The sequence below is a fragment of the Gopherus evgoodei genome, chromosome 6, assembly GCF_007399415.2.
Source record: "Gopherus evgoodei ecotype Sinaloan lineage chromosome 6, rGopEvg1_v1.p, whole genome shotgun sequence".
Lineage (NCBI taxonomy): Eukaryota > Metazoa > Chordata > Testudines > Testudinidae > Gopherus > Gopherus evgoodei.
The window spans coordinates 80600559-80623746 of NC_044327.1; the positions used below are offsets into that span (position 1 = coordinate 80600559).

Consider the following 23188-nt stretch of genomic DNA (forward strand, 5'->3'; position numbering starts at 1 on the left):
CCAAAGGTCTCTGGGCTGCACAACTTCCTGTTTGGCAAGCAGCTGGGAGCCAGGACTCTTAGGGTTTCCTGGCAGGACCAGCTTTAGGCTAATTTCCCCGAATCGAGCACCGCACCTAAGAGGGCCCCGCACCCTAAAGAAGAGTGCATAACTTAGGTGCCTTTTTAATTTTTACTGACCCAGCAGTGCTTCGGGACTTCGGCAGCAGGTCCTTCACTCGCTCTGAGTCTTTGACGGTGGGTCCTTCAATGCCACGGAAGACCCAGAGTGAAGACCTGGAGCACCGCTGGGTAAGTCATCCCTGCCGGGGCTCTGACAAAACTATTCAAATCAGGCCCTGAACTTCCTAAATCCGGCCCTGTTTCCAGGATCTCCAGCAGCGTGCCAGGTGGGCTCCTGCAGCTGTATGGGAAGAATTTTACTGGAATTTGTAATTTTCTGGAAACTGATTTTTTCTGGAACTCCCTTTATTCAAACACTTAAAAAAAAACAACCAGAAGTTACTTCTGTTTTCTGCCCTGCTTGGTTAGTGCCCAGAGGCTGCAATCAGAATCTTTGTGCTAGGCACTCTACAGACAGGAAGACTCTCTAAGGGCCATTGTAAGAGCAACTTATGCAATCAGAGTTCTTAGCATGGATGCCTGCACCTGGGGACTCTAGGCAGGGAAATGGTACCACACCCACACCAAGAGCAGTTCTAACTGCAGGGCTTGACCTGTACCTCTAAGCTGTAAAGACTACAACTCCCAGCATGCAGTGCTCGCTCACTGCCGGCTGGAAGGGGCCGCTTGCCTCCCCTTAGAGCACGGAACGCTGGGAACTACCATTAGCTGTGTCGCTGCACCTCCTGGGAATTGTAGTTTCCCTGGGGCCGCAGTGCAAGCTGGGACTGCAGAACTTGGTGGGAGAAGAGTACGCCGGGATCCGTAGTGCCGCGAGACATGCTGGGATATGTCGAATTTGCTTTACGCGCTGGGGGCGGGGCATGAATTGAAGGCGCTTTGAGTGTCCCTGGAGCGTCTGTTGGGGCGGGCGGCGGACGCGCTCCGGGTGCCGCCGGGCGGGATGTACCACAGCAGCACGCAGAGGCGGCACTGGACCTTCCGCAGCGAGGAGGAGCTGACCCGCTGCCGGGCCGACGCCAACCGCAAGTTCTGCTGCAAAGCGGTGGCCTGCGGAAAGGTACCGACCGGCCCCGCCGCGTCCCTGCCCAACCAGCGCCAACGCCCGGGCTCTCGGTGGGGACGCCCTCGTCTGGGGGCGGAGGGGTCGGTCCCGGAGACACGCTAGCTGGGAGCCGGGCGCGGGGAACACCGTGACTGCAGCTGTCTGCGGGTCCCGGGTGCTAGGCGCGCCCCCCCCCCCCCCAGCCCCGGCCAGCAACAGCGGGTATGGGCGAGGCCCGGGAGTGTCCCCGGCGTCCTGCCGCCCCTCCTGCGGCGGCCCCGGTGGAGGCGTCCTGTGCTGCTGTGGCCAGCGCACGGAGGAGGGTAGCGGACGGGGCCCGAAGCAGCTGCCGATCCCTCGCTGCAGGCTCCCGCCCCGCGGTGAAATTGCCCGTGTTCTCCTGCAGGCTCGACAGAGCGATTCGCTGCTTCTGGAGCCCCGGGAGGAGTTGGCGATCTGTAAATATTATGAGAGGAAACTGCTGGATTTCTGCTCCGTGTTCAAACCTGCCATGCCCAGATCCGTGGTGGTGAGTTGTGTACAATTAATCGGTCTGCCGAAGAGAAAGGTAGGGACGTAGCCTTTCCTTTGCAAACTGCCCCCCTCTTGAGACACCCACATCTCCAGCACTGTGGGTAGGGCACTGTGGGCGCACTTCCCCCATCTTCCCACATGATCAGTTTGTGGGGAATAAAAGGACTTGATCCTTACAGCCGCCAAAGGAGCAGGAGGCAGAGTGCCCGTGGGGCCCTTGTCGTGTCCCTCATTGGTTTTTTTATGTGTGTGTATTGCAAGCTTTGTGTGTGTGCCTGTCTCCTTCTGTTTCAACTGTGGGAGGGTTTTTTCCTTGTTGAGGGTCTGACTTGATTGGCATCATGGATACAACTATTAGAATAATCCAGAATCAATAATTTTTTTTATATTTATTGATTGCTTTTTAATGGGAGTTGCAGCGGGCCAGCACAATCTCTGGCAAGTTTTTAATCTGCTCTTGTTCAGGTTGAATGTCTGCTGGGGAAAAAGTGATCTGGCTAGTAGAGAGGGAAACTTACACCTCACTGAACCAGTTTTAGTGAATCTAGCTGTAGGGCACCTCTTTATATTCTTAGATTATTGTATGTAAATAGCTAGGTTTCATCCTACAAAACCAAAATTTGACAATAGAAATTAATTCAAGAATGAAAGAAAAAAACTCTAAATCTGAATTTCTTTGTAATTTTGGGCTTGACACATTTTATTATATCTCACACTTGTGCTAAGTGTGACAAAGGTAAACCCCTGTAGGGTTTATTCTAGAAACGTAGTTGCGTTTTTTTTTTTTAAAGCATATCTTCTCCATCATCCAAGGCACTGCTTCTCAAACCATAGGCTGAAGCTTTTCGTGATTCATAGATGAAATATTCTGAAACTAAACAGTGGGGGATAGAGATTTTAGGGGAAAGGAGGCTCATGAGAAAATTTATAGGCTTATGCAAGGGATTCAGTGGTACGAAAGGTTACTTCTTAGTTTAGAATTAATGATATATGTTTTCTAGAATGATTGCTGTCCACCTGCCTAAATTTGGAGAAATCTGAACTTCTTACAAATTAACATTTTAGCTAAGTATCTAAAGAAAAATTGGATAGCAATAGAAACATGGAGTAAATAGGGAACAAAAATACTGGATTGCATGTCAGTGTGTTTTATCAAGACGCTGATGGGGAAATGGATAGAGAGGACTAATTGTCCAATGGTTAAGGAGGTATCGAGCTTTGGGAGATCTGGGTTCAGTTCACTGTTCTGCCACAAACTTCCTATGTGACCCTGGGCAAGTCACTTAGGTCTAGGTCCACAAAGAGATTAAGGCACTGAAGTCCAAAATTAGATGCCTCATGTTCAGCTGCTGCCTGATCCTTTTTGTGTCCAGTGACCCAAGATGCCAAAGTGTCTGTCCGTATGCATGTGCAGAACTATCATGATGCACTGAGCAGCTTTCCACCTTAAGTTTGCTCCCAGTTCTGATGGGTGTTTTTCTGGTTTCTGGGTTTACCTGTTGGGCCCAATTTTCTCAGAGCAGGCCTAATCAGCAGAAAAGAGCAAAAGATAAGACTTTTAGGGATGAGTGGGTTATGTATGTATGTCCTAATAGCTAAGTGGTTGTGGCACTCCCCCAGGATATTGGAGATTTGCCTGATTTTGTAGCAGGACCTTGAACCTAGGCCTCCTGCATTCCAGATGAATGTCCTAACCTCTAGGCTTTTAGGTCTTCTACGGGAGAAGTTAAGAGAAGCCTATCTCAGAAGTTGTTCCACTCTGTATAAATGACACATTTTTTAGACTTGAACCCAGCTCTCCCACATCATAGGGGAGTGTCCTAACCATCAGTCAAATGTTGTTGGTTTTTTTCTTCTCTGATCTAATTAATATTTATTTATACAAAGTGGAACAGCTTCAACAGGAGAGCTTACTCCATTCTAGCAAATAGCCTGGTGGTTAGGGCACTTCCCTGTGAGGTGGAAGACCTGGCTTCAAATCCCTATTCAAAACAGGCATTCCCTGAGGCTATTGACTACAGTGGTTGGGGGGCCTGCTGTATGTGAGGTTGTCTTTTGTGAGAGAGCGCTGACCTGGTTTAGGAGCCTAGCTCCAGGGGAGGGTTCATGGTTGTGACTCTTAGGCACCTATCTCAGCTCATGTCCCATTGAGGGGTGGGACTTAGCTCCTGCCCTTTGCCTCAGTATTTTCCACTGACTAGCTTAGATTGCTCACCACTCAGCTTTCTGGCTTGTAAGGATTCTTTTCTTAGGTGCCTAACTCTCCCATGCATTTTATGTGGAGCCTAGGCACCTTATTCAGGGCTGAGGATTCCACTGTCCACTAGATTGCTTGTGTGTTATGTATTGCCATGCCTTTAGGTCCTTTTGTGCATCTAGTTCTCTGTGCCTCAGTTCCATGTGTGTACTTACACACCCTGTTTGTTTTTGTGTGGGCAGGTTGCAAGGTGTAACAATACCTTGCAGGGTTATTGAGGATAAATACGTTAAAGGTGGAGAGCTGCTGGTTTTATGGTGAATGGGGGTGGGAGCAGATAAGTACCTTAGATAAATAGTCTTGTCCCATGGAGTGTTGAAATGTCTTTTTAATTGTGTACATTCTGTGTGTTGAACATTACCTATGTGCTGTTTGTGCTTTTTTGCTCAAGTGGCCCTTACTGACTCTTTATATTTAGGGAACAGCTACTATGTACTTCAAACGTTTTTACCTCAATAACTCAGTGATGGAGTATCACCCTCGAATAATAATGTGAGTAATCGAGACACTTTGAATTTTACTTTTAATATTTATCAATATTGTCATATCAAGTAACTTATGAAAGCTTGAGGACATTAAAGAGCCTGGACTTTTACCTGTTTTATATAAAACAAGAATCTGAATAATGAATTTTCGTTACTTTCCCTTTGGGAATAGGTTTTTGTATTCTTCAAAACCTCTTGCTTTCAAAAAAGGGAAATAAAGACTCTGAACCAGAATGTCTGTGTATGATAACAGCATGATGCATGCCACAGAGCTACATTATGTTTATTATGCTTCTTTTCCAAGGTTAACATGTGCATTCTTGGCATGTAAAGTAGATGAATTTAATGTGTCCAGTGCACAGTTTGTTGGTAACCTTCGAGAGAACCCTCCAGGTCAGGAGAAGGCTCTTGAACAGATCTTGGAATATGAATTACTACTTATTCAGCAGCTGAACTTCCATCTTATAGTGCACAACCCTTATAGACCGTTTGAGGGATTTTTAATTGATTTGAAGGTAATTACTGTCTTCTTCCTCCTCCCTGTACCATTAAAAACTTGGTACCAAGGTAGGTATTTATTAATATTCTTTAAAATGCTAACTTCATTTTATAATACCATATTTGTTAATATTTCAAAGTATTGTGGGGATTGCCTGGGGGCCAATTTTGTAGTGGATCAAATATGTGGAGGTTATATGGCTGCTAGTATTTTGGACAAAAACTTGGTCAAGTGTGGGACTCCTGAATTGAAGGACCACAGTATTATTGACCCTTATTTTATATTTATTTTTTTTAAACAAGTTAGAACAGCGGTTGTCAAATTATGGGTCGTGACCCTATTTTAATGGGATCACCAAGGCTGGCATTAGACTTGCTGGTGCCCAGAGCAGAAACCCAAGCTCCACTGCCCAGTGTTGGGTCTGAAGCCCAAGAGCTTCAGCCCTGAGTGGCAGGGCTCAGGTTACAGGCCCTCCCACCTGGGGCGGTGGGGCTCAGGCAGGCTCAGGTCTCAGTCACTCTTCCTGGGGTCATGTACTAGTTCTTGTTGTCAGAAGGGAGTGGCAGTGCAGTGAAGCTGGAGAACCTCTGAGTTATAATATGCTAGAATGGGGCGGGAGGGAAAGCTCTTTATGACGATCTGTTAACCAGAAGCAGTCTTCATGTTACAGTATTCAGTATACAGTAAGTTAGTATGTGTGGGGGAAATCTCATGAATGCAAGTTCGGTGTATGACTCAACTTTTATCATTCTCTAATGTAAAATGTATCCTAGAAAGTCTTGGATTTATACTGTAATAAGTGGGAACACATCTGAATTGAAACATCTCTGCTTTATATGTGGTCACTAAACATTTCAGGATCGTTTTTAGAATAAGATACCCTCTTAAACTTTGCTTTTCAAAATGCTCTTTTGATTCATGTCACAAACTTTGATATAGAAGAATAGGAACAATTTTACACTGAGGTCATATGTCAATAAGATTAAACGACAGCAGAAGTAATGTCTGAATATTTATTTTGTAGACTCGTTATCCATTGCTGGAGAATCCTGAGGTCTTGAGGAAAACAGCTGATGACTTTCTCACCCGAGTAGCTCTGACAGATGCCTACCTTCTGTTTACACCTTCACAAATAGCTCTCACTGCCATCTTATCTAGTGCTTCCAGGGCAGGAATTAATATGGAAAGGTAGATTAGAATTTTTGTTGTTGTTGCTGCATAGGTATGGCTTAAATGACTGATTTTGCTGCAGGAATTAATTTGTTCCAAGTGCTAGATACCTTTTTACAGATGTATACCTATGTGTTTGACTCATAGGGAATAGATAGTCTCTGAAACGAGGCACTTAACTGTCTGCTTCAAATGGTGAAGTATCACTATTTATTTTTTCTTTTGTTGTTGGAAACACAATGTTGCACTAGGTAAGAAATAAGTGTCTGGTCTTTAATATTCCTCTGAGTTTTTGCTTCCTCCAGTCGTCTCTCATGTGGCCCCGTTAAAGCACTACAGACTTTCAGCCTGATCCTCAAGGGGCTGAGCATTCTTGATTCTCATTGGCTTCGGTAAGAACCGAAGGTTCTCTGAGGCAGCAGCAGCTAAAACTTACAAGAGTTCTAACCATTGCCTCTGGCTAGTATTTCTGCTCCATATACTTGGAAACAGACTAGAGAAAAGTGGCTATGGGTATGTCTGCACTGCAGTAAAACAGCTGCAGCTGGCTGTTTAATTTGCATGGCTGCAAAATTGCTGTCTAGATGGTCGATCTAGAGCCTGGGCTCTGGAACTTAAATTTTAGAGCCCTGTGACTGTGAGTCAGTCAGTTGACATGGGCTAGCTACACAGGGCCGGCTTTAGCCTGATTCCCCTGAATTGGGCCCCATGCCCTAAAAAAGAGCGCATAACTTAAGCACCTTTTTAATTTTTTCTCGCCTGGCGGCGCTCTGGGTCTTCAGCAGGTCCTTCACTCACTCTGGGTCTTCGGCGGCACTTCGGCTGTGGGTCCTTTAATGCCAGTGAAGACCTAGAGTGCCGCCGGGTGAGTCATCCCTGCCGGGGCCCCGTCAAAACTATTCATATCGTGCCCCGCACTTCCTAAAGCTGGCCCTGTAGCTACGGGTATTTCATTGCAGTGTAGACATACTTTTAAGAGTGTTAAAGTAGTGGCATTGTTTTGCTGATCAATTTCCAATTAAACTGACAGTGGCACTCTAGTTGGCAGAAGCTCCCTTGTTGATTTCCATGATGTGTGTCAACTCAGAGTTAAAAGAGGGAGTTTCCAAACATTACATATAAACTTAAAGATTTGGCAAGTTTTGAAACGTCAGGTGGTAAACTTTAATGGGGAGGGGAGGATATTTTTGTAAAACATCTATTAAATGGGCACTTATTTATAGAGATTCTAATAAATTTGGCGACACTGGCAATTTTCTTTGTCTTATGCCTCAGAGCACCCCTGAGTATGGGGTTATGTCATAACCTCATACCTGGAATGTGACTACATTACTGTAATAGCTACAGGTCGGGACCACTGAAGTTCAGAATGTAGAAATGTGTGATCAAAGATGGGGTATAGTGAAAGCCTAACTTCCAAAAGTTTCATTCTTTGGACTGCCCATGTTTGAATTCTGTCTTAAAGTGAATCTCTTGTTTTAAGTTTGAACAAAAAGCAGTTTGAGAATGATGTGGGAGGGGAAAACTAATGTCCCCTCCCAATGAACATATAGGTATGATTTTCTTATACAAACTGATGTGTTTTCTCAGGAACCACAAAAATGTTTGAATGTTTCCATTTGATAAGCATGATGTATCCCAGTTTCATGGCCTACAGTAATATTGCACAGGGCTAGGAGGTCCTGAATTCTATTGCAATGTCTCTTCCATTGCCTGGCCTTGATTCTCTGCGTGTCAGCAGATCACTGTTGTAGTAGAGCTATAATTTATTCTCTACACCACAGTGGCTAATTAAAAGATTGCTTTAAATCTCAATTTAGTTATACCACCTCTTGAATGGGGTTATAATGCCTACCCACCATTTCTGTAGATGTCGTCTTATGTAATTGCAAAATATTACTGTAGTCCAACAGCACTGGAACTGCTGTAAGTCTTTCCTCTCTACACTAGATTGCTTCCTGCTTCATTGGTAAATAACTATATTTTGGGTTTTACCTGAATTTTAAGCTAATTGAAACTGTTTAAATTCACCTTGTGAGCCCTGTGTTTACATAGTATTTATGTACAAGTGCTCTAACTTCTGTCCACATACAGTTTTAAGGTAGCATGAATGGTACTCACATGGATTTCATTTTCAGTACAACTGATCTATGCTTTTACTTTCATATATTCCAGAGCCTGTCTCTGTTTTTTAAGTGTTTCGTTGGATGTTCGAGCATAAACTGTCATTTGATCTGGGACAAAAATGTTATTCTAAAGTGAAAAAAGAAGGATCATAGTTCATGTGGTGTTCATTCTGAGCTATTTTACAACTTGCTAAACAGAAGCAGATTAAGTTTCAGACTCCTACGTTATTGCAGTGGTTCCCAAACTTTAATAACCGGTGAACCCCTTTCACTAACACATCAAGTCTCACGAACCCCCTCCTAAAAATGAATGTTTCCAGGGTTTTTCTCCTTTACCTAAGTATAAATTATAAAAGCAGTGATCTTGGAAATATAAAATTTGTTTTTATGACATGCTTATTATGCACTATTTAGTGTTAATTATTTATCATTACAGTATCTTTATTACATTATGAAAATGGCGAGACTCTTCAAAGATCTCACTTTCGTAGCTTGTATCACTTTGAATAAGTCTGTTATAAGACAAGGCTCCTATGTTTCATCAATGACTATCAGATGTGAAACAGCAGGAAGGGATTTAAGAAGCCAAATCAGAGTTCTTCCTACAGAAGCAGTCAGGTTTTGAGCAGTCCAGGCAAACAGTGCACGTTACAACAAAGCTTAAACTTGATCTTCATAATTTTAAAAACAATACTAGCTGTCTATTTAATTTTAAAACCAGTAAAAAATATTCTCCTGCCTTTCCGTTTCTTATAAGGAGTCCTGAAGTTTAAATCTCCTCAGTGTGATAGATATGCTTGCTTTGATCCTCTTAGCTCTTGGAAGTCCAGGGGCTGCTGGCCTGTGCTGCCTGGGATCCCTCTGTCTGCCATTAGGGAACTTTTTTTCCCTAGAACCCCCTGTAATATTTCACGAACCCCCGTTTGGGAACCACTGCATTATTGGAACAATAGTATTCGCTATTGCCAATAATACCATTGTGATTGGCACAGTACAAATGCGTATATAAACACTACACTTCAAGAATGGATAAGTAGGTAAGCTGAATGTTTCTCTTTAAGTGATCAGCAATGAAATAGTGACTTTGAAAAACAAACCATAAAAATAGACTAATGTCAATACTCCAGTGAGATGAAAGGGCACACCTCAGAGCTGCTTGTCTACAGATTTGGGAAGATGATGTAGTTTACTTATGAGTTTATTTTGCAACATTAAAAGTGGTGGTGGTGATTATTTTTAGTAGCAGTTCAATTTTTAAACCCATCTGCCTCTCTTAATGGTGTTAGATTTAGCTATGTATGCAAGCGAAAAAATATTGTACTGTAGAAAACAAGTTTGTTCAGTCATGTTGCTAATATCATAAAGCTCTAACAGTCAGAACTTTACACTGTCATTTATGTTAATAACAATGGTGCAGCTATGAAGAATGTGTTGAATTAATCATTTACTGTAGTAACTTTAGATTTCCACATTTTTCTTACTTTTTTGTAGCTATTTATCTGAGTGTCTTGCGCTGAAAGAAAACAGAACATCTCTGTCCCAGTTACTAGATGGAATGAAATGTAAGTAAGCATTGTGCTGAGAAGTGTGCATTTTTCCCAAACTAAATATTTAAGAGATGGCTTTGGAGCAGTTCTGTGTTTACTGTGTACAACCTTGTGTTGCTGTGTTTCTTCAGGCACAGCCTATACCAGACACACAGTATACTACTCTTCCTCACTTCAAAATTGTTGCAAGCTTAATAGAAAAAAGGGTCACAAAATGAACTAGTTAGCAGCTTAAAAAATAAAATTTGAAACCTAGTCTTCTGTACAAAAAACGAAATTAAAATAAGTCTAGTAATGATGCACTGAGCCTCAATAGTTCTATCTGTAACAAGGTCTTGGGGATTGACCATGCTTTTGAAAAGTGAGAGCATTACTTTTGATATCTGCTGCTGTTGCTACTGGTGATTTGCTTTTACTCATATTTCAAGTTTGCAGAAACCTGCAGATTACTACTTGTGCCACTAGAGGGTACATTTCCTAAGCTAAATAACTTTTAAAAGTTTAATGGTGACCTGTAAAGGTTTAGTCTTTTAAGACTCCTTTTGCTTTGTTTTATTAACTGCTTTGGGATATATAAAGAAGGCTTGAAAGGGATTTAAGCATTTTTTTTGTTTGTCTTTGTCTTAGAAACATCAAAAATGTCAAATCCAGTTTTTCTAGAGAATGCATTGTATGCTTTGATGCATATTGTTGGCTGTCACACCTTAATAGAAAGGGGCGGGGGGAGATGTTAAATTCTTAACAAAGACTTTTTTTCTCCAAAATGTTAGTCATTGAAGTTAAGTGTTAAAAACAGTCAAAAGATTTCATTTGCTGAACTTGCAATTTTGTGGCCCTTGTGAGACTGTTATTTCACAAATGTTTTCCAGACTAGATATTTCTAATGTAAAAAAAGATGTGAATGAACCTCTTTTCCCTCCCCTTTATTTTATTATTAATAAAAATAAAGGGGAGGGAAAAGAGGTTCATTCACATCATATTTTATATAAAATCACACTCTCCCTCTCCCTCCAGCCATCATATATTTTAATGTGAAGCTTGCCTTTAGACTAAGACACAAGGAAAAAAATATATATTTAAAAAAGCAAACATACCAGTGGTACAGAAAACTGGTAATGGTAAAAATGTCCCTGTTCTTTCTCTTATGCTTTCTGAAAAATGATGAATTTAGTGTATTTTAACAAGATTGAGACTAATCTTTATTTTTAAGACTTGATATCCAGTGCAGAAAGTAAAAAGTATCAACATTTCCTGACACTTTCTAGTACAGTAATGCTAGCTCTGCATTATCACGTGGGCTTGAGGAAATCCAGAATCATGATGAATACTAGTTTCAGTGTAGTTCTTTGCTCTGAGTTTACACTGTATCTTGACACTACTTAGAATAAATCCTCTGATGTAAAGTGACAGTTAAGACTCTTACACATGTAATCTTGGGCTCTCTAAGATTTAAGAGTACTTTCTGGTTTTCTAAGATGAGATTTTGTTTACGAAGCCATTTGAAAGAAGTATTCATTTTTTTTCTTCAAATACCTAATATTTGCTTTGACAAATAAGAGGATTTTATCTGGTAAACTTCCGATCTAATTAAAATGATCAGTAGTGCAGTGTATGTACTCTTGCAGCTTCTAGATATCTGTTGAAAAGCTAGCTTTGATACCTTCATTAGATTACAAAGGCAAGAGGCGATGGCCCTATTGAAGGGGCCTTCAAATCGTGCCACCAAATTCTTTATAAACTGTTTGATTTGACTAGATCTTTCCAAATAGAAATGTGGTTTGAATCATATCTTGTGCTTAGTACACTGAAGAGAGTCGAGTCTATTGGACTAAGTCAGCGCTGTGAGGCAGGGGCTCTTGAATTCTAATCATGGCTATGCCAGTGAGTCTTGGAATAATTTACAAGAATGTGTGAGAGTTAGTTAACTTATTGCAACTAATTTATTGCTTTGAAAACCTCATGGTGCTACCTTTATAGGCATGAAAAATCTCATAAGAAGTATGAACCACCACGGCCTGAGGAGGTTGCCACTCTAAAGCAGAAGTTAGAGAAATGTCACAGCTCAGAACTTGCTCTTAATGTAAACGTGTAAGTAGAGATTTGGAGCATTAAGGAGTTTTGACTCTTTTTCTGCTTTCCTACACTGTCAGTTGGAATTATTCACTTTCTGCAGTGATATGCTAGCTTTTATAAATGTTAATTTTGCTTGCATTGTACAATATATTCAGATAAAAATGAAAATTGGGTTTAATTTATTAGACTGATAGCATACTTGTTGTAAAATAAAATGTTAATGTGTAAAACAGTATCACTAACAGTTGCTAAAGTAGGGACTCCAGGGTTCATTCCCCTTTCTGGCTACTGATTTACCACGGGACCTGAAGCAAATTACCTCTATGTGCCATTTAACCTATCTAAAAATGGTTAACAGTTGCCTAAAAGGGTATAGTTAACAATCTGTTTATCAAGGGCTTAGAGATCCTTTTAATTTCTGTAAAATATACGTATAAGCTCTATCATATGCTGGTTCGTTTATAAGCCGATTTTTCTCCCCTCTCCTCCCTCCCAAGATGGATAATTAAAAATGGAAATTTTTATGACCCATTCAGAAGCTGACCCTGTAATTCAGGGAAGTGAGCAAACTTTCATCCCGGGCCATCAGGATAAGCCGCTGGCGGGCCAAGATGATTTGTTTACCTCCAGTGGGCCTGGTTGGGCGGCAGCTGCTTCGGAGGCTGGGGAGAGAGCAGCATGGCCAGAAGGGGAGAGATTCTGCCCTGCCTCTTCCCTTCTGGCTTTGTTGGTTGTGCTGCCTCTCCTTGCTCCTGCTGTTGGGGGGAGGGGCTGTGTCCCCACCTCTCCCTCTCTATACCTGTTCATAAGCCAACCCCCTTCTCTGGTGCTTCCCTCTTTTACTTAAAAATTTGGCTTATGAACAAGTATATGCGGTATGCCTTTTCTTGAAAACGTCCTTTTTGTGCAAATTGTAAAACTACACTATTCCACAAAAGATCTAAGACTTTTCTTTTAGGTAGCAAAGTGAAGTGGGAAGAAACTTCCGGCAATTAGTGAAACTCTCAGTGCATTTTTGTTTTCAAGAAATGTACAACAGAGATTGAACTTAAAAATGCTAAAGGTAAGGAAGAAAGAGACTAGTATTAGAGTTGAACTTTCTCTCAAATGTCTAAATATCTTGTATTTTTCTTTGGGGTGAGGTTAGAAAGAAGAGGAAGGGCTATGAAGATGATGAATATATTACAAAGAAAGTCTAAAATGGATGAGGTTAGTAGACATGTTGCAGAAGCACTGTTCATATTTCTCTAACAAATTTTATCATTCTTGTTAGTGAATACTGTTTAAAATATGTTCTGGAAATTGTTTCAGGTAGTGAACGTTTCACAACCAAGCAGTTAAAAAATGGCTATTTAGTATCTGGATGTTTTTTACAATAACAGTAAAAACATGTCTCCTAATTTCTTATACATTGTAGCTTATTTCCATCACAACTTCATATAGAAAGGGTTTGTGGCTATGAGGAATCTTGTGATCCAAGTAAAGTGGTCAGTCTGAGAAGGCTTGACATGGCTTTGTTGGCCACAGGAAGCTGGTGTACAGCTCTTCAACATCTCTCTCCTTTCAGTGTATTATGTTACCCTTTGTTTTTGCTAGGCCTGTACCCTGAGGAGTTAGACCAAACTCTGGCAAGAATTCTGGTTTGGTAAAATTTTAATTTTATTTCTTCTTTGGATTTCTGTCTGATAAATTTAACTGAACAATGCAATAGGAAGAACTACTTTATTCATGTATACAGTTTGAACCCAATAGGATGGAAGTAGTTTATAAACAGCTTTACTGTTGGTTTCTAATTGCAGTAATTTGAGAAGCCTAGTACTGTTTTTCACCTCTTAGAAATCAAGCTAATTTCAGATTAGATGGTATCTGTAAACTAGCTTCTGAAAATTAGGATGAAGCCAGTGGGGAAGCAGACTGAAACTTGACTGGCTTCACCTAGAAGCTGTATCAATTTTTTTTCTCTGGTCAGTATTGCTGACATTTTCTGTCCCCAAGATGGGAGCCAACACAAAGTAGTTAAGTTACTTAGGAATGCAGTCCAGAAAGTGGGTAGAAAAGAGTGTTGAATGAATGAAGTTCTAGTGGCTTGGAGTGCAGAAGGAAAGCAAGGACATATTAAAGGCTAGCCTGTACTACCCTCATTCTTGCCATTTTTTTGTAAATTAGGAATGAGGTAGGGATTTGAGTTTATGGTAGCACTAAGGAACTACCATATGGGAAAGTAATAGCAGAATGGAGGTAATTGGTCATTACAAATGGGAGTTGTGGCTTTGTAGAATATATTCAGGGTAGGACCTTAGGAAGGTGTAAACCCTATTGGATAATGCTGCCTCATGCGAACAGATGGGGAAATCACTGTTCTTACTGGATTCTTGTAAGATTAAAGGTCAGAAGGTAGAGTGTACTCTGCTTTCACAGCAGTGAAAGGCTTAAATTGGCTAGATTAAGTGGCATTGAAGAAGTCGGTCATGGTTGCGATTTTAAAAGCCTGTTGAGTGGGTTGACAGTCAAAGTTGTATCCTATAACTAAATGCAGTGCTGCAGCTGCACTGCGGTAGCAGTTCAAATGTAGACACTTGGTACGCTGATGGGGAAAGGTCTACCATTGCTGTAGTTTAATCCCTTCCTGAAGGTAGAGGGGAGGGATAGCTCAGTGGTTTGAGCATTGGCCTGCTAAACCCAGGGGTGTGAGTTCAATCCTTGAGGGGCAATTTGGGGATTGGTGCTGCTTTGAGCAGGGGTTGGACTAGATAATCTCCTGAGGTCCCTTCCAACCCTAGTAATCTATGATTCTATGAAAGGTGGTAGCTAGGTCAATAGAAAAATTCTTCCATTGACCTAGTGCTGTTTGTGTCAGGAGTTGTGGTCTTAAGGATGTATGTGTTTGTTTCTTTTACCCTCCTGAGTGATAACTGGTCTAACTACATTTTTAGTGAAAGACCTGGCCTCTGTGTTCATATAGTTATTGACTCATAATGGAAGTTAAGATGTCTTACCATATTTCATAAACTTGAGCTGTCACTAGTTGTGTATTAATTTGAGAATTGCTGAAATTAGCCCATGATTTTAAAAGGTGAATGATTTTTAGCATCCTAGCAAGGACACCTTAGAGGGGCTTGGCTCTTGCTGAGCACTCACCTGTTGAAAGCAATATGTCTCTAGTGGGGCTTCCAAAAATTGTCAAACACTCCTGATGATCTTGGCCTTAATTTTCTAACAATGTTCCTATACTAAAAACTGAAGAAATTTGTATATTTTAAAAAAGGATCTATTCCATAATGTTACTTGTTCAAAACTTGTTTTATGGAAACAATGGCTGTTGGTAAAATTAAGCTTTGGTGTCTTGTCTGTTTTTCAATGTGAAATTTTCTTGAAGAAAAGATGTCAATTTAAAACAAAATATGAATTAACAGATAGCTAAAAACCGCACTCCTGCTCTGTACCTCAGTTTAAAACCACGTCTTCAAGAAAAGAGGAAATTACTACAGAAAATCACATTGATTCTTTTCAGAACAATATAGCTTATTGCTATGTTGTAACCACCAACTGATGCTAGATCTTTAAAGTGGGTCAAGTTTACTTTTTTTGTTTTAAATCATAAGTACCCTAGAATACTGATAGCCACCAAGCTTTCAGGTCCAGGGAGGTGGTGCTTTGAGTGATTGTCCACATGTATTCCATTACTGGTGTGCATGTGCCTCAGCAAGTGGACAGATTTTATTTATTTATTTGGCCAGCAGTGTCTGTTGGGGCCATGCCTCTGTGCAGGATGACCCACTTCTAAAAGACAGGAGCTAGCAAGTTCGTCCAGATGGATTTGAATAATCTTTACGTGCACTAGTTCTTGAATCACTGGTAGCGGTCGCAGTGCATGAAAGATCCAGGCAGCAAGGACCCCAAAAATACTTTCAAGAGACATTTTTAAAAAAAATTAGTAATTTTTTTTCCCAAATCAAGAATGCACTTGTGCATTGTAAATTACCAGGTGCTCTTGTCAGAGTAATTGGGACGAAGTGTTGTAATTTATTGGAAAACCCCCTCAACACAAGGAAGTCCATTGTATCTGAGGGGAAGTTGGTAACTTGTACATCGTTGCAGGTGCCATTATATGTGTTGGACACTGCAGGCCATTCAGTGGCCTCGTCCACTGCTGTAAACAGGGATTTATGGTTAGTCTTTAGAAATCCTTAAGGAAGTCCAGGCAATTGAGGACCTCCTATTTGAAAGTTGTGACCTCTTTAATGCAAGAACGGATGAAACCCTGCACTCTTTGAAAGATTCAAGATCCACTCTCCGTTCCTTAGTTTACATGCCAGTGTTCAGGAGAAAGCAGGCTAGGTGACAGTACTACTCCAGACAAAAGACATGTTGTTAGTCCACAAAGATCATAGGAGCTGCAGAGAAAGAAGCAGAGGTTCAAATGCAGAAAACACTCTGCTGGCTTCTCATCTACTGCACTTCCTGCATCAACCTCATGGCATTACGTTTGACTTGCAGATTGCCATACAGAGTTTCTGGAGAATCAGTACCCTTCCTTCTTTTTTTTGAGCCCTAGAATCTACTACACTTAGTGCTAGGTCTTGGAGGTCATAATTTTCCAGTGCCTTCCAATCATCCACTTTTTCGCATCCCTCTTCATGGACCCCTCATGACATTCTGCTAAAGCGAGACGTGTACTCTCTTCTAAATCTCAGAGCAGTAGAAGAAGTGTCCTTGGAGTTCAGAAGGAAGATGTCTTACTCCCATTTTTCCCTAATCCTGAAGAAGTAGGGCTAGTATCTAATTAATTCTAGGTTTGAGCTGCCTCAACAAGTTCATCCATTGTTTCAAAGTCAGGATGGCAGACCCATGTCTCTATAATCCATTCATTAGATCCAAGACAGGTTTGTAGCTCTTGACTTACAAGATGTATATTTTTCATGTATCAATTCACTTGCCGCACAAAGATCTCAAAGTCCAAGTGGGAGCATCTCACTACCAGTAGCGTCATTCCCTTTGGTCTCTCAGCAGCACAAAGGATATTCAAATGCTTGGTAATCATGGCAGCTCACCTGAGGCAGCAAGGGATCCAGGTATAGCCTTACCCTGATGACTAGCTAATTCTAGGATGATCACTGCAACAGGTGAAAATTTGTCTTTTCATCACACTGGGATTCAGGATCAACGAAGTCCCAGTCATAGTTGCCAGCCCAAAGAATAGATTGCACAGGGCCTGTGTTAGATTACAGATTATCAAGAGCTTAGAGCAAGAGAGGATCCAGACCATAATGGACCTCACCCACCATTTGTAGGCTCACCTACAGCCATCTTTGAGTGTGCCACAGACTCTGGGTTATGTGGCTTCCTGCACTACTTATACAGAATGCCAGACTCCATTTATGTTTTCTTGCAAGCCAGTTTGAAATCTGTATCTACCAACAGACATTGCCAAGGCATGAGGATGCAGGTTCCTGGGAAGAACTCCCATTATTAAGTTGGTCGAAGGACCCTTTCCAGGTATGCAAAGGAATACTGTTTTCTCCACTTCTGCCTAGGAAAGTGCTGGCAACAGATGTCTCTATGTTAGGATGCAGAGCTCACCTAGAGCACCTACAAAACTAAGCCTTCTGAAATCCCAGAGAGACTCCCCTTCATGAGCATTCTAGATCTCATAGCTATTCATCTGTGTTCAGTATTTCTTCTTGTGTTACATAAACTAACAGATCAGATGATGATGGATATGCATCAGTGTTTTGTCAACAGAGAGAGAAGCTACTCAGGGCTAGAGCTGTTGTATTGATCATCAAAGCAGTAGCTCTCTGTCTAACCAGGCTTGCAGAACGTCTGACCTAACAGACCACCACCTCAGCAAGTAATTAGCATACTAGCATGAATGGACCTAATTTTATTCTGTGGATCTTCTGTAGGTAGTGGTACCAGTCAGTAGATCTGTTTACTATAAACCCAGAACAAATGCCAACATTTGGCTCAATGTAGGGGGGGGGGGGGGGGGTTTGAGCCCAAACTCCGAGTCAGTGCTTCCTTAATCTCATGGACTCTAGGGATAATGGAATCTGTGGTTAGTCCCCCTCTAACACGGAGTCTAAACAGAACAGTAATGATCATGTGTAGCCCCGGTTTGGCCCAGGCAGTTCTGATATGTGCACCTAATAAACGGATCATCTGGGCCTCCGATAACATTACCTGTCTCACCTGAGGTGATCTTAGAATGGAGGTTGCATCCTCCATCTGATAACGTGCATGCTGACTTAACTGCCCTGAAGCAAGCTGTTCAGCTGAAGTTTAAATATATTGATGCAGAGCTGAAAAGACTATGCAGTCATGGCAATCTACTGCTGAACATAGCTTTATGGAGCTGATACTCTCTGCATGTCTTCCTGTTCAGGGTTACACCATTCTCCTCTGCCCCCTACTAGATCAGGTCAGACTAGATGATCAGTGATCTCTTCTGGCATACTAAGGAATCTAGATTTTTCAGAGCTCTCATTCATGGTTTTCCACCCAGTGTGAGTTCTCCCTCTTCCTAGCACGTTAATCTAATTTTAGCTGGATTTAATAGCAGCTCCTTTTGAAGCACTCAGCAACTTGCCCTATACTGTCTGAAAACAGCCTTTTTAGAAGCTCTAACATCAGCTCACTGAGCTTGTCCACCATATGTGATACCTCTACAAAGACACTGATCCTCAGGCCTTAGCAAAAATCTCAATTTCATTTAAATTTGATGCTTCATCTGCCACTTCTTTCCACACTGCTCCAACCACAGGAAGCTAAACTGCACATCCTTGACAGTAGTGAGGTCTCTTTCATATTACCTTGACAGAACAAAACCTTTAGGTCAGGGGTGGGCAAACTTTTTGGCTCGAGGGCCACATTGGGGTTGCAAAACTGTATGGAGGGCTGGGTGGGGAAGGCTGTACCTCCCCAAGGAGTCTGGCCCCCCTCAGAACTCCTGACACCCCCCACCCCGTCCTCTAACCACCCTCTCCTGGGACCCCAAACCCTCCCCCCCCGCTCCCAGTCCCCTGTCTGCTCTGACCCTCTATCCACACCCCTGCCCCTTGACAGGTCCCCTGGGACTCCACACCTGTCCAACCCAGTCCCCTGACTGCCCCCCAGAACCTCCGACCCATCCAACCACTCCCTGTCCCTTGACTGCCCCCCAGGACTCCCCACCCCTTATCCAACACCCCGGCCTCCTTACCATGGTACTCGGAGCAGCACGTCTGGCAGCCGTGCCACCTGGTCAGAGCCAGCCGTGCTGCTCGGCAGGAACATGCAACCCCACCACCCAGAGCACTGGTAGCATGGCAGTGGGGGAGAGGCTGAGGGCTAGCCTCCCCGGCCCACAGGCTGTAGTTTGCGCACACCTTGTTTAGGGGCTCCTTGATACAGATAGGGTGATAGTCTTTTGGGTGGATATTGCCTGACCTAATGGGCATTTAATTATATTGCATTGTGCTCCTGAGTTAGCTAGATTAGGTCCATCAGTGCAGCTTAGAATTTTTTCCACCTGGGCTCAGGAATCTTCTGCAGCTTTTCTTGGAGAGCATAATTTCAAAACTTGCAGAGCAGCTATGTTTTGATCAATATACGTTTTCACCCAGTATTACATGAGGACTCAGTATCTGATGCCTGTTTTTACCAGAGCCATCCTGCAATCGTTATTTAATTAGGATTTCTAGCATCCACCTCCAACTGAGGTTGCTGCTTGCTAGTCACTATAAGTGGAATACATGTGGACAATAACTCACAGAAAGGTTACATACATTTACAGTAATTCTTAAAGGTGTTGTCCACAAGGATTCTACAGCCTGCCTTCCTTCCCTGATTCTACAGTCCTAGATGGAGTCCTAGTCAAGTTGGATTCTGAATTGGCAAAGGAACAGGGGGGAAGTTTGAGTCTACTCTCTGCCTTTTATGTCCTTAGTGAGAGAGAGAGAGGATATCCAGGGTACAGGGACAGTCCCAGTGGACACTGTTGGCCAAAATAATCTGATCTTAGGAGTATGCATACCACGTGGACACCACCACCAAAAAAACTAGAATTACTGTTGGGGTAAGTATCCATTCTTCCTTCGCTGTACTTCTAGATATAGTACTATTCACATACTGCATTGTACAGAATATCAATACTAACAAAAGTAGCCTCTGTTGGGTGTGTAAAACTGTAGTCTCGACAGTGTAGTTCTACACAGTGACAAGACTGAGTTACACCTTTTTCTGATGTTGTAGAGATGGTTCAGTATCTTAAAAGGATATATATTGTCTTAAACCCTGTGTGTTAAAAGTACGTTTCCACTTCGTTGTGATGCAACAGTTAATGTAGGCCAGCTAGTCATTGCTTTGTTTATATTTAAACATCAAATTACTACTCCCTGTGCTTTGTGAGGTATATCACAACTCCTCCTGTAGTATTTGGAGTCTTTATAGTAGAGCATATACAGTAAAAGCTTTGGTATTTACCATGCTGGGGGATTGAGAGGTGCCAGGAAGTAAAATTCCAGTTAAGAATTTTAGGTGCAGTTTAGGTGCAGGAGGGGACTTGGGGCCGGGGGTTGGGGTGCTGGATCTGGGCGGTGAGATGTCCCCACTGCTCCTAGGCCGAGCTGGCTCCACGGCTCCTATTGTCCAGGAACCTCACCCCATGGGAGCTGTAGGGGCGACGCCTGCGGGCAGAGGCAGCACACAGTACAGTCTAGCCATGCATCTGCCTAGGAACAGCAGACATCTTCTGGGAGCTGCCCAAGGCAAGCACTGCCCTGATCCAGCACCCCAAACTCCCTTCCAGAGTCTGTGCCCCATGCCCCTTGTGGCCATTCCTCCACCTAGGAGCAGCAAGAACATGTTGCCACTTGTGGGCAGTCATGGGGAGCCAGGTATGGAGCCTGCCAGCCTTGCGTCAACTGGCCTGTAAATTGGACTTTCAATTATCAGAAATACTAGTTTATAGAGCTTTCCAGTTGCTAAAGTGATGGATAACACTGCTTTTACTGTACTGTGTATGCTTGTAATAAAGAGATTCAACTTGATTCTTTCTTCCCAATTATTTTAGGAAGAATGGACTGATGATGATCTTGTAGATTCACTGTAATTTTAAAGGAAGATGGCACCTGGCAGAACTTTGGGAACTACTTGTTATCCACCTCCTGCATCATGTTGGATTCTCATTTGTAAAAACTTTCTCTAGCTAACAACTTATAGCAGGTTCCCAGTTTGTCATGGGATACAGAAGAACTGCCCCTTTATAATAAATTGATTTGTATTTTTATTTAAATATGACGAGTCACAAACATGATTTTCTGTAATTTGTTTTGGAAAGAGAGAGCATTTTAGAATCAGATATGCACTTTCCTGAGGAGAGGTTTTCATGTCAGACTCTTAATCTTGCTTGAACAGTTAATGCATTAACACTTGATGGCAAGTGGGTGATAAAGTATATGCCATGTCATCTCTGATTGGCAGCATTACCTGTCAGTTTTTCAGGATCACTAGAAAATCAAAAGTGTACCTCCAGTGATGTGCAAGAAACACCTGTAAAGTGAGGGGAGCTGGGCCAATGTCATAAGATGCCTACAGGTGCAGATAGAAGAGCTTTGTCTACAAGAAGTCTGCATGGATTCCTTTTTGGAGGCTGAAGCCAAGCTGTAGTGCTTTGAAAGATGGGGGGGAGGCTAAAGTGTAACTGACACATGTACCAGGACTAGCCTGTCTTTGTGAAGTCAAATTAGCACAGCTACAGGGCCCACTATACTTCAGCCCTCCTTTGTCCCTCTCAAGTGCACTGTTCACATGACAGGTCTAGCTTCCTTCACCTTATGGAAGAGGAAGGAGGTGAAAGTCATGCCATTCAATAGCTCTGGGTCCCTGTAGCCTAAATGTATCTGGCACCTCTAAGACCTTTTCCTCCTCTGAGCAGCAGTTGAGTAGTGACTTCTTAAAGCCTTCATTCACCCAAAAATACATACCAGTCAGACAAGGGTTAAAGCAAAGGCATATACATACATTTCCCCTTACCTAAATCTTTCTGGCAAGCTTTGAGTATCATTCAGCTCTGTTACCTCCATCTCTGGGGTAGGAAAAGCATATTGCTCTCTTGTTCACTCCTGTGTGTTAGGCTTCCTAGGGCAGTTCCCAACAATCCATTCAAGCACAGGTTACTATTTTAGATTAATAGTATCTGACCCTAAATTCAGCTTTGGGAAAAATAAACCCTGCCAGCGTAATTGGACACAGACACAGGTAGTCCCCAGGTAACAGTTTTTCCAGTGTTTCCTCAAGGACCCTGGATATTCTTTGGACCATTCCTTATCTTTGCCAGTGTGTTCTTTCCTCCCAGCAGCCTCCTTTGATTTAACTCCATGCAGTGAGACAGGACACTATAAAACATTCAGTTACACTACATGAAGGCAGACAACTAAATATTGATAAATTTTATAAATGCTAAGATGGGTAAACTTGAGTGTGTCTGGTATTAAATTAGGTTATTGATATAATAGATCTCACAAACTTGGTGGAACAATGAAAATTACTGGGACATAATAGTGTAAAATATGTAAGCATGACAGTAGGTTACATGACTGTGATTGTGAAATGCTCAGGAAGATTAGAGAAGCGTCAAAAACAGAAACCCCAATAATAGAGCCTCCTATTGCCTGGGTATGTGTCACCTCAGGACAGGATGGAGATATAAAATTTCTAGACAGCATTAAGGACTACTTTGGACCATCTAGTCCTGGAACCCATAAGGGAGAGGTAATTCTTGATTCAGTCCTAAGTGGAGCACAGGATTTGGTCTCACAGGTGAATATAGCTGAACTGCTCAAGAATAGTGATCATAATGTAATTAAGTTTAACATCCTTGTACAGGGGGAGGGAAAACCCAGCACAGTAGCCTTTAACTTCAAAAAGGGGCACTACACAAAAATGAGGCAGCTAGTTAAACAGAAATTAAAAGAAACAGTCACAAGAGTGAAATGCCTTCAAGCTTCATGGGAAATTTTAAAAAAAATATTATAGAGGCTCAACCTATACGTATACCCAAACAACAGTACAGGCCAGAGAACCAAAAAACCCCCACGGCTAAACAACAGAAAAAGAGGCAATAAGAGATGAAAAAAATAATCCTGTAAAAACTCAGTCAAATCGTACTAAGGAAAATAGAAAGGAGCATAAACTCTGACCAGTCAAGTGTAAAGCTATAATTATGCCAAAAAAGAACCTGAAGAGCAACTAGTGAGACACACAAAAATTAACAGCTAATTTTTTTTTTTTAAAGTACATCAGAATCAAGAAAAACTGCTTAACAATCCTTGCAGCCACTGGACGATTGA

General features: G+C 42.1%; 1 protein-coding gene across 1 annotated transcript; it reads left to right on the forward strand.

Moving 5' to 3' along the window:
- The first annotated feature begins 956 nt into the window (after positions 1–956).
- Positions 957–21153, forward strand: CCNH (cyclin H). The gene is given in 10 exon segments (XM_030566765.1): positions 957–1182; positions 1574–1696; positions 4377–4450; positions 4748–4958; positions 5967–6130; positions 9730–9800; positions 11763–11774; positions 11777–11873; positions 13006–13067; positions 20911–21153. Coding segments are annotated over 9 exon segments (921 nt in total). The 5' UTR covers positions 957–1065; the 3' UTR covers positions 13058–13067; positions 20911–21153.
- The last annotated feature ends 2035 nt before the right edge of the window (positions 21154–23188 follow it).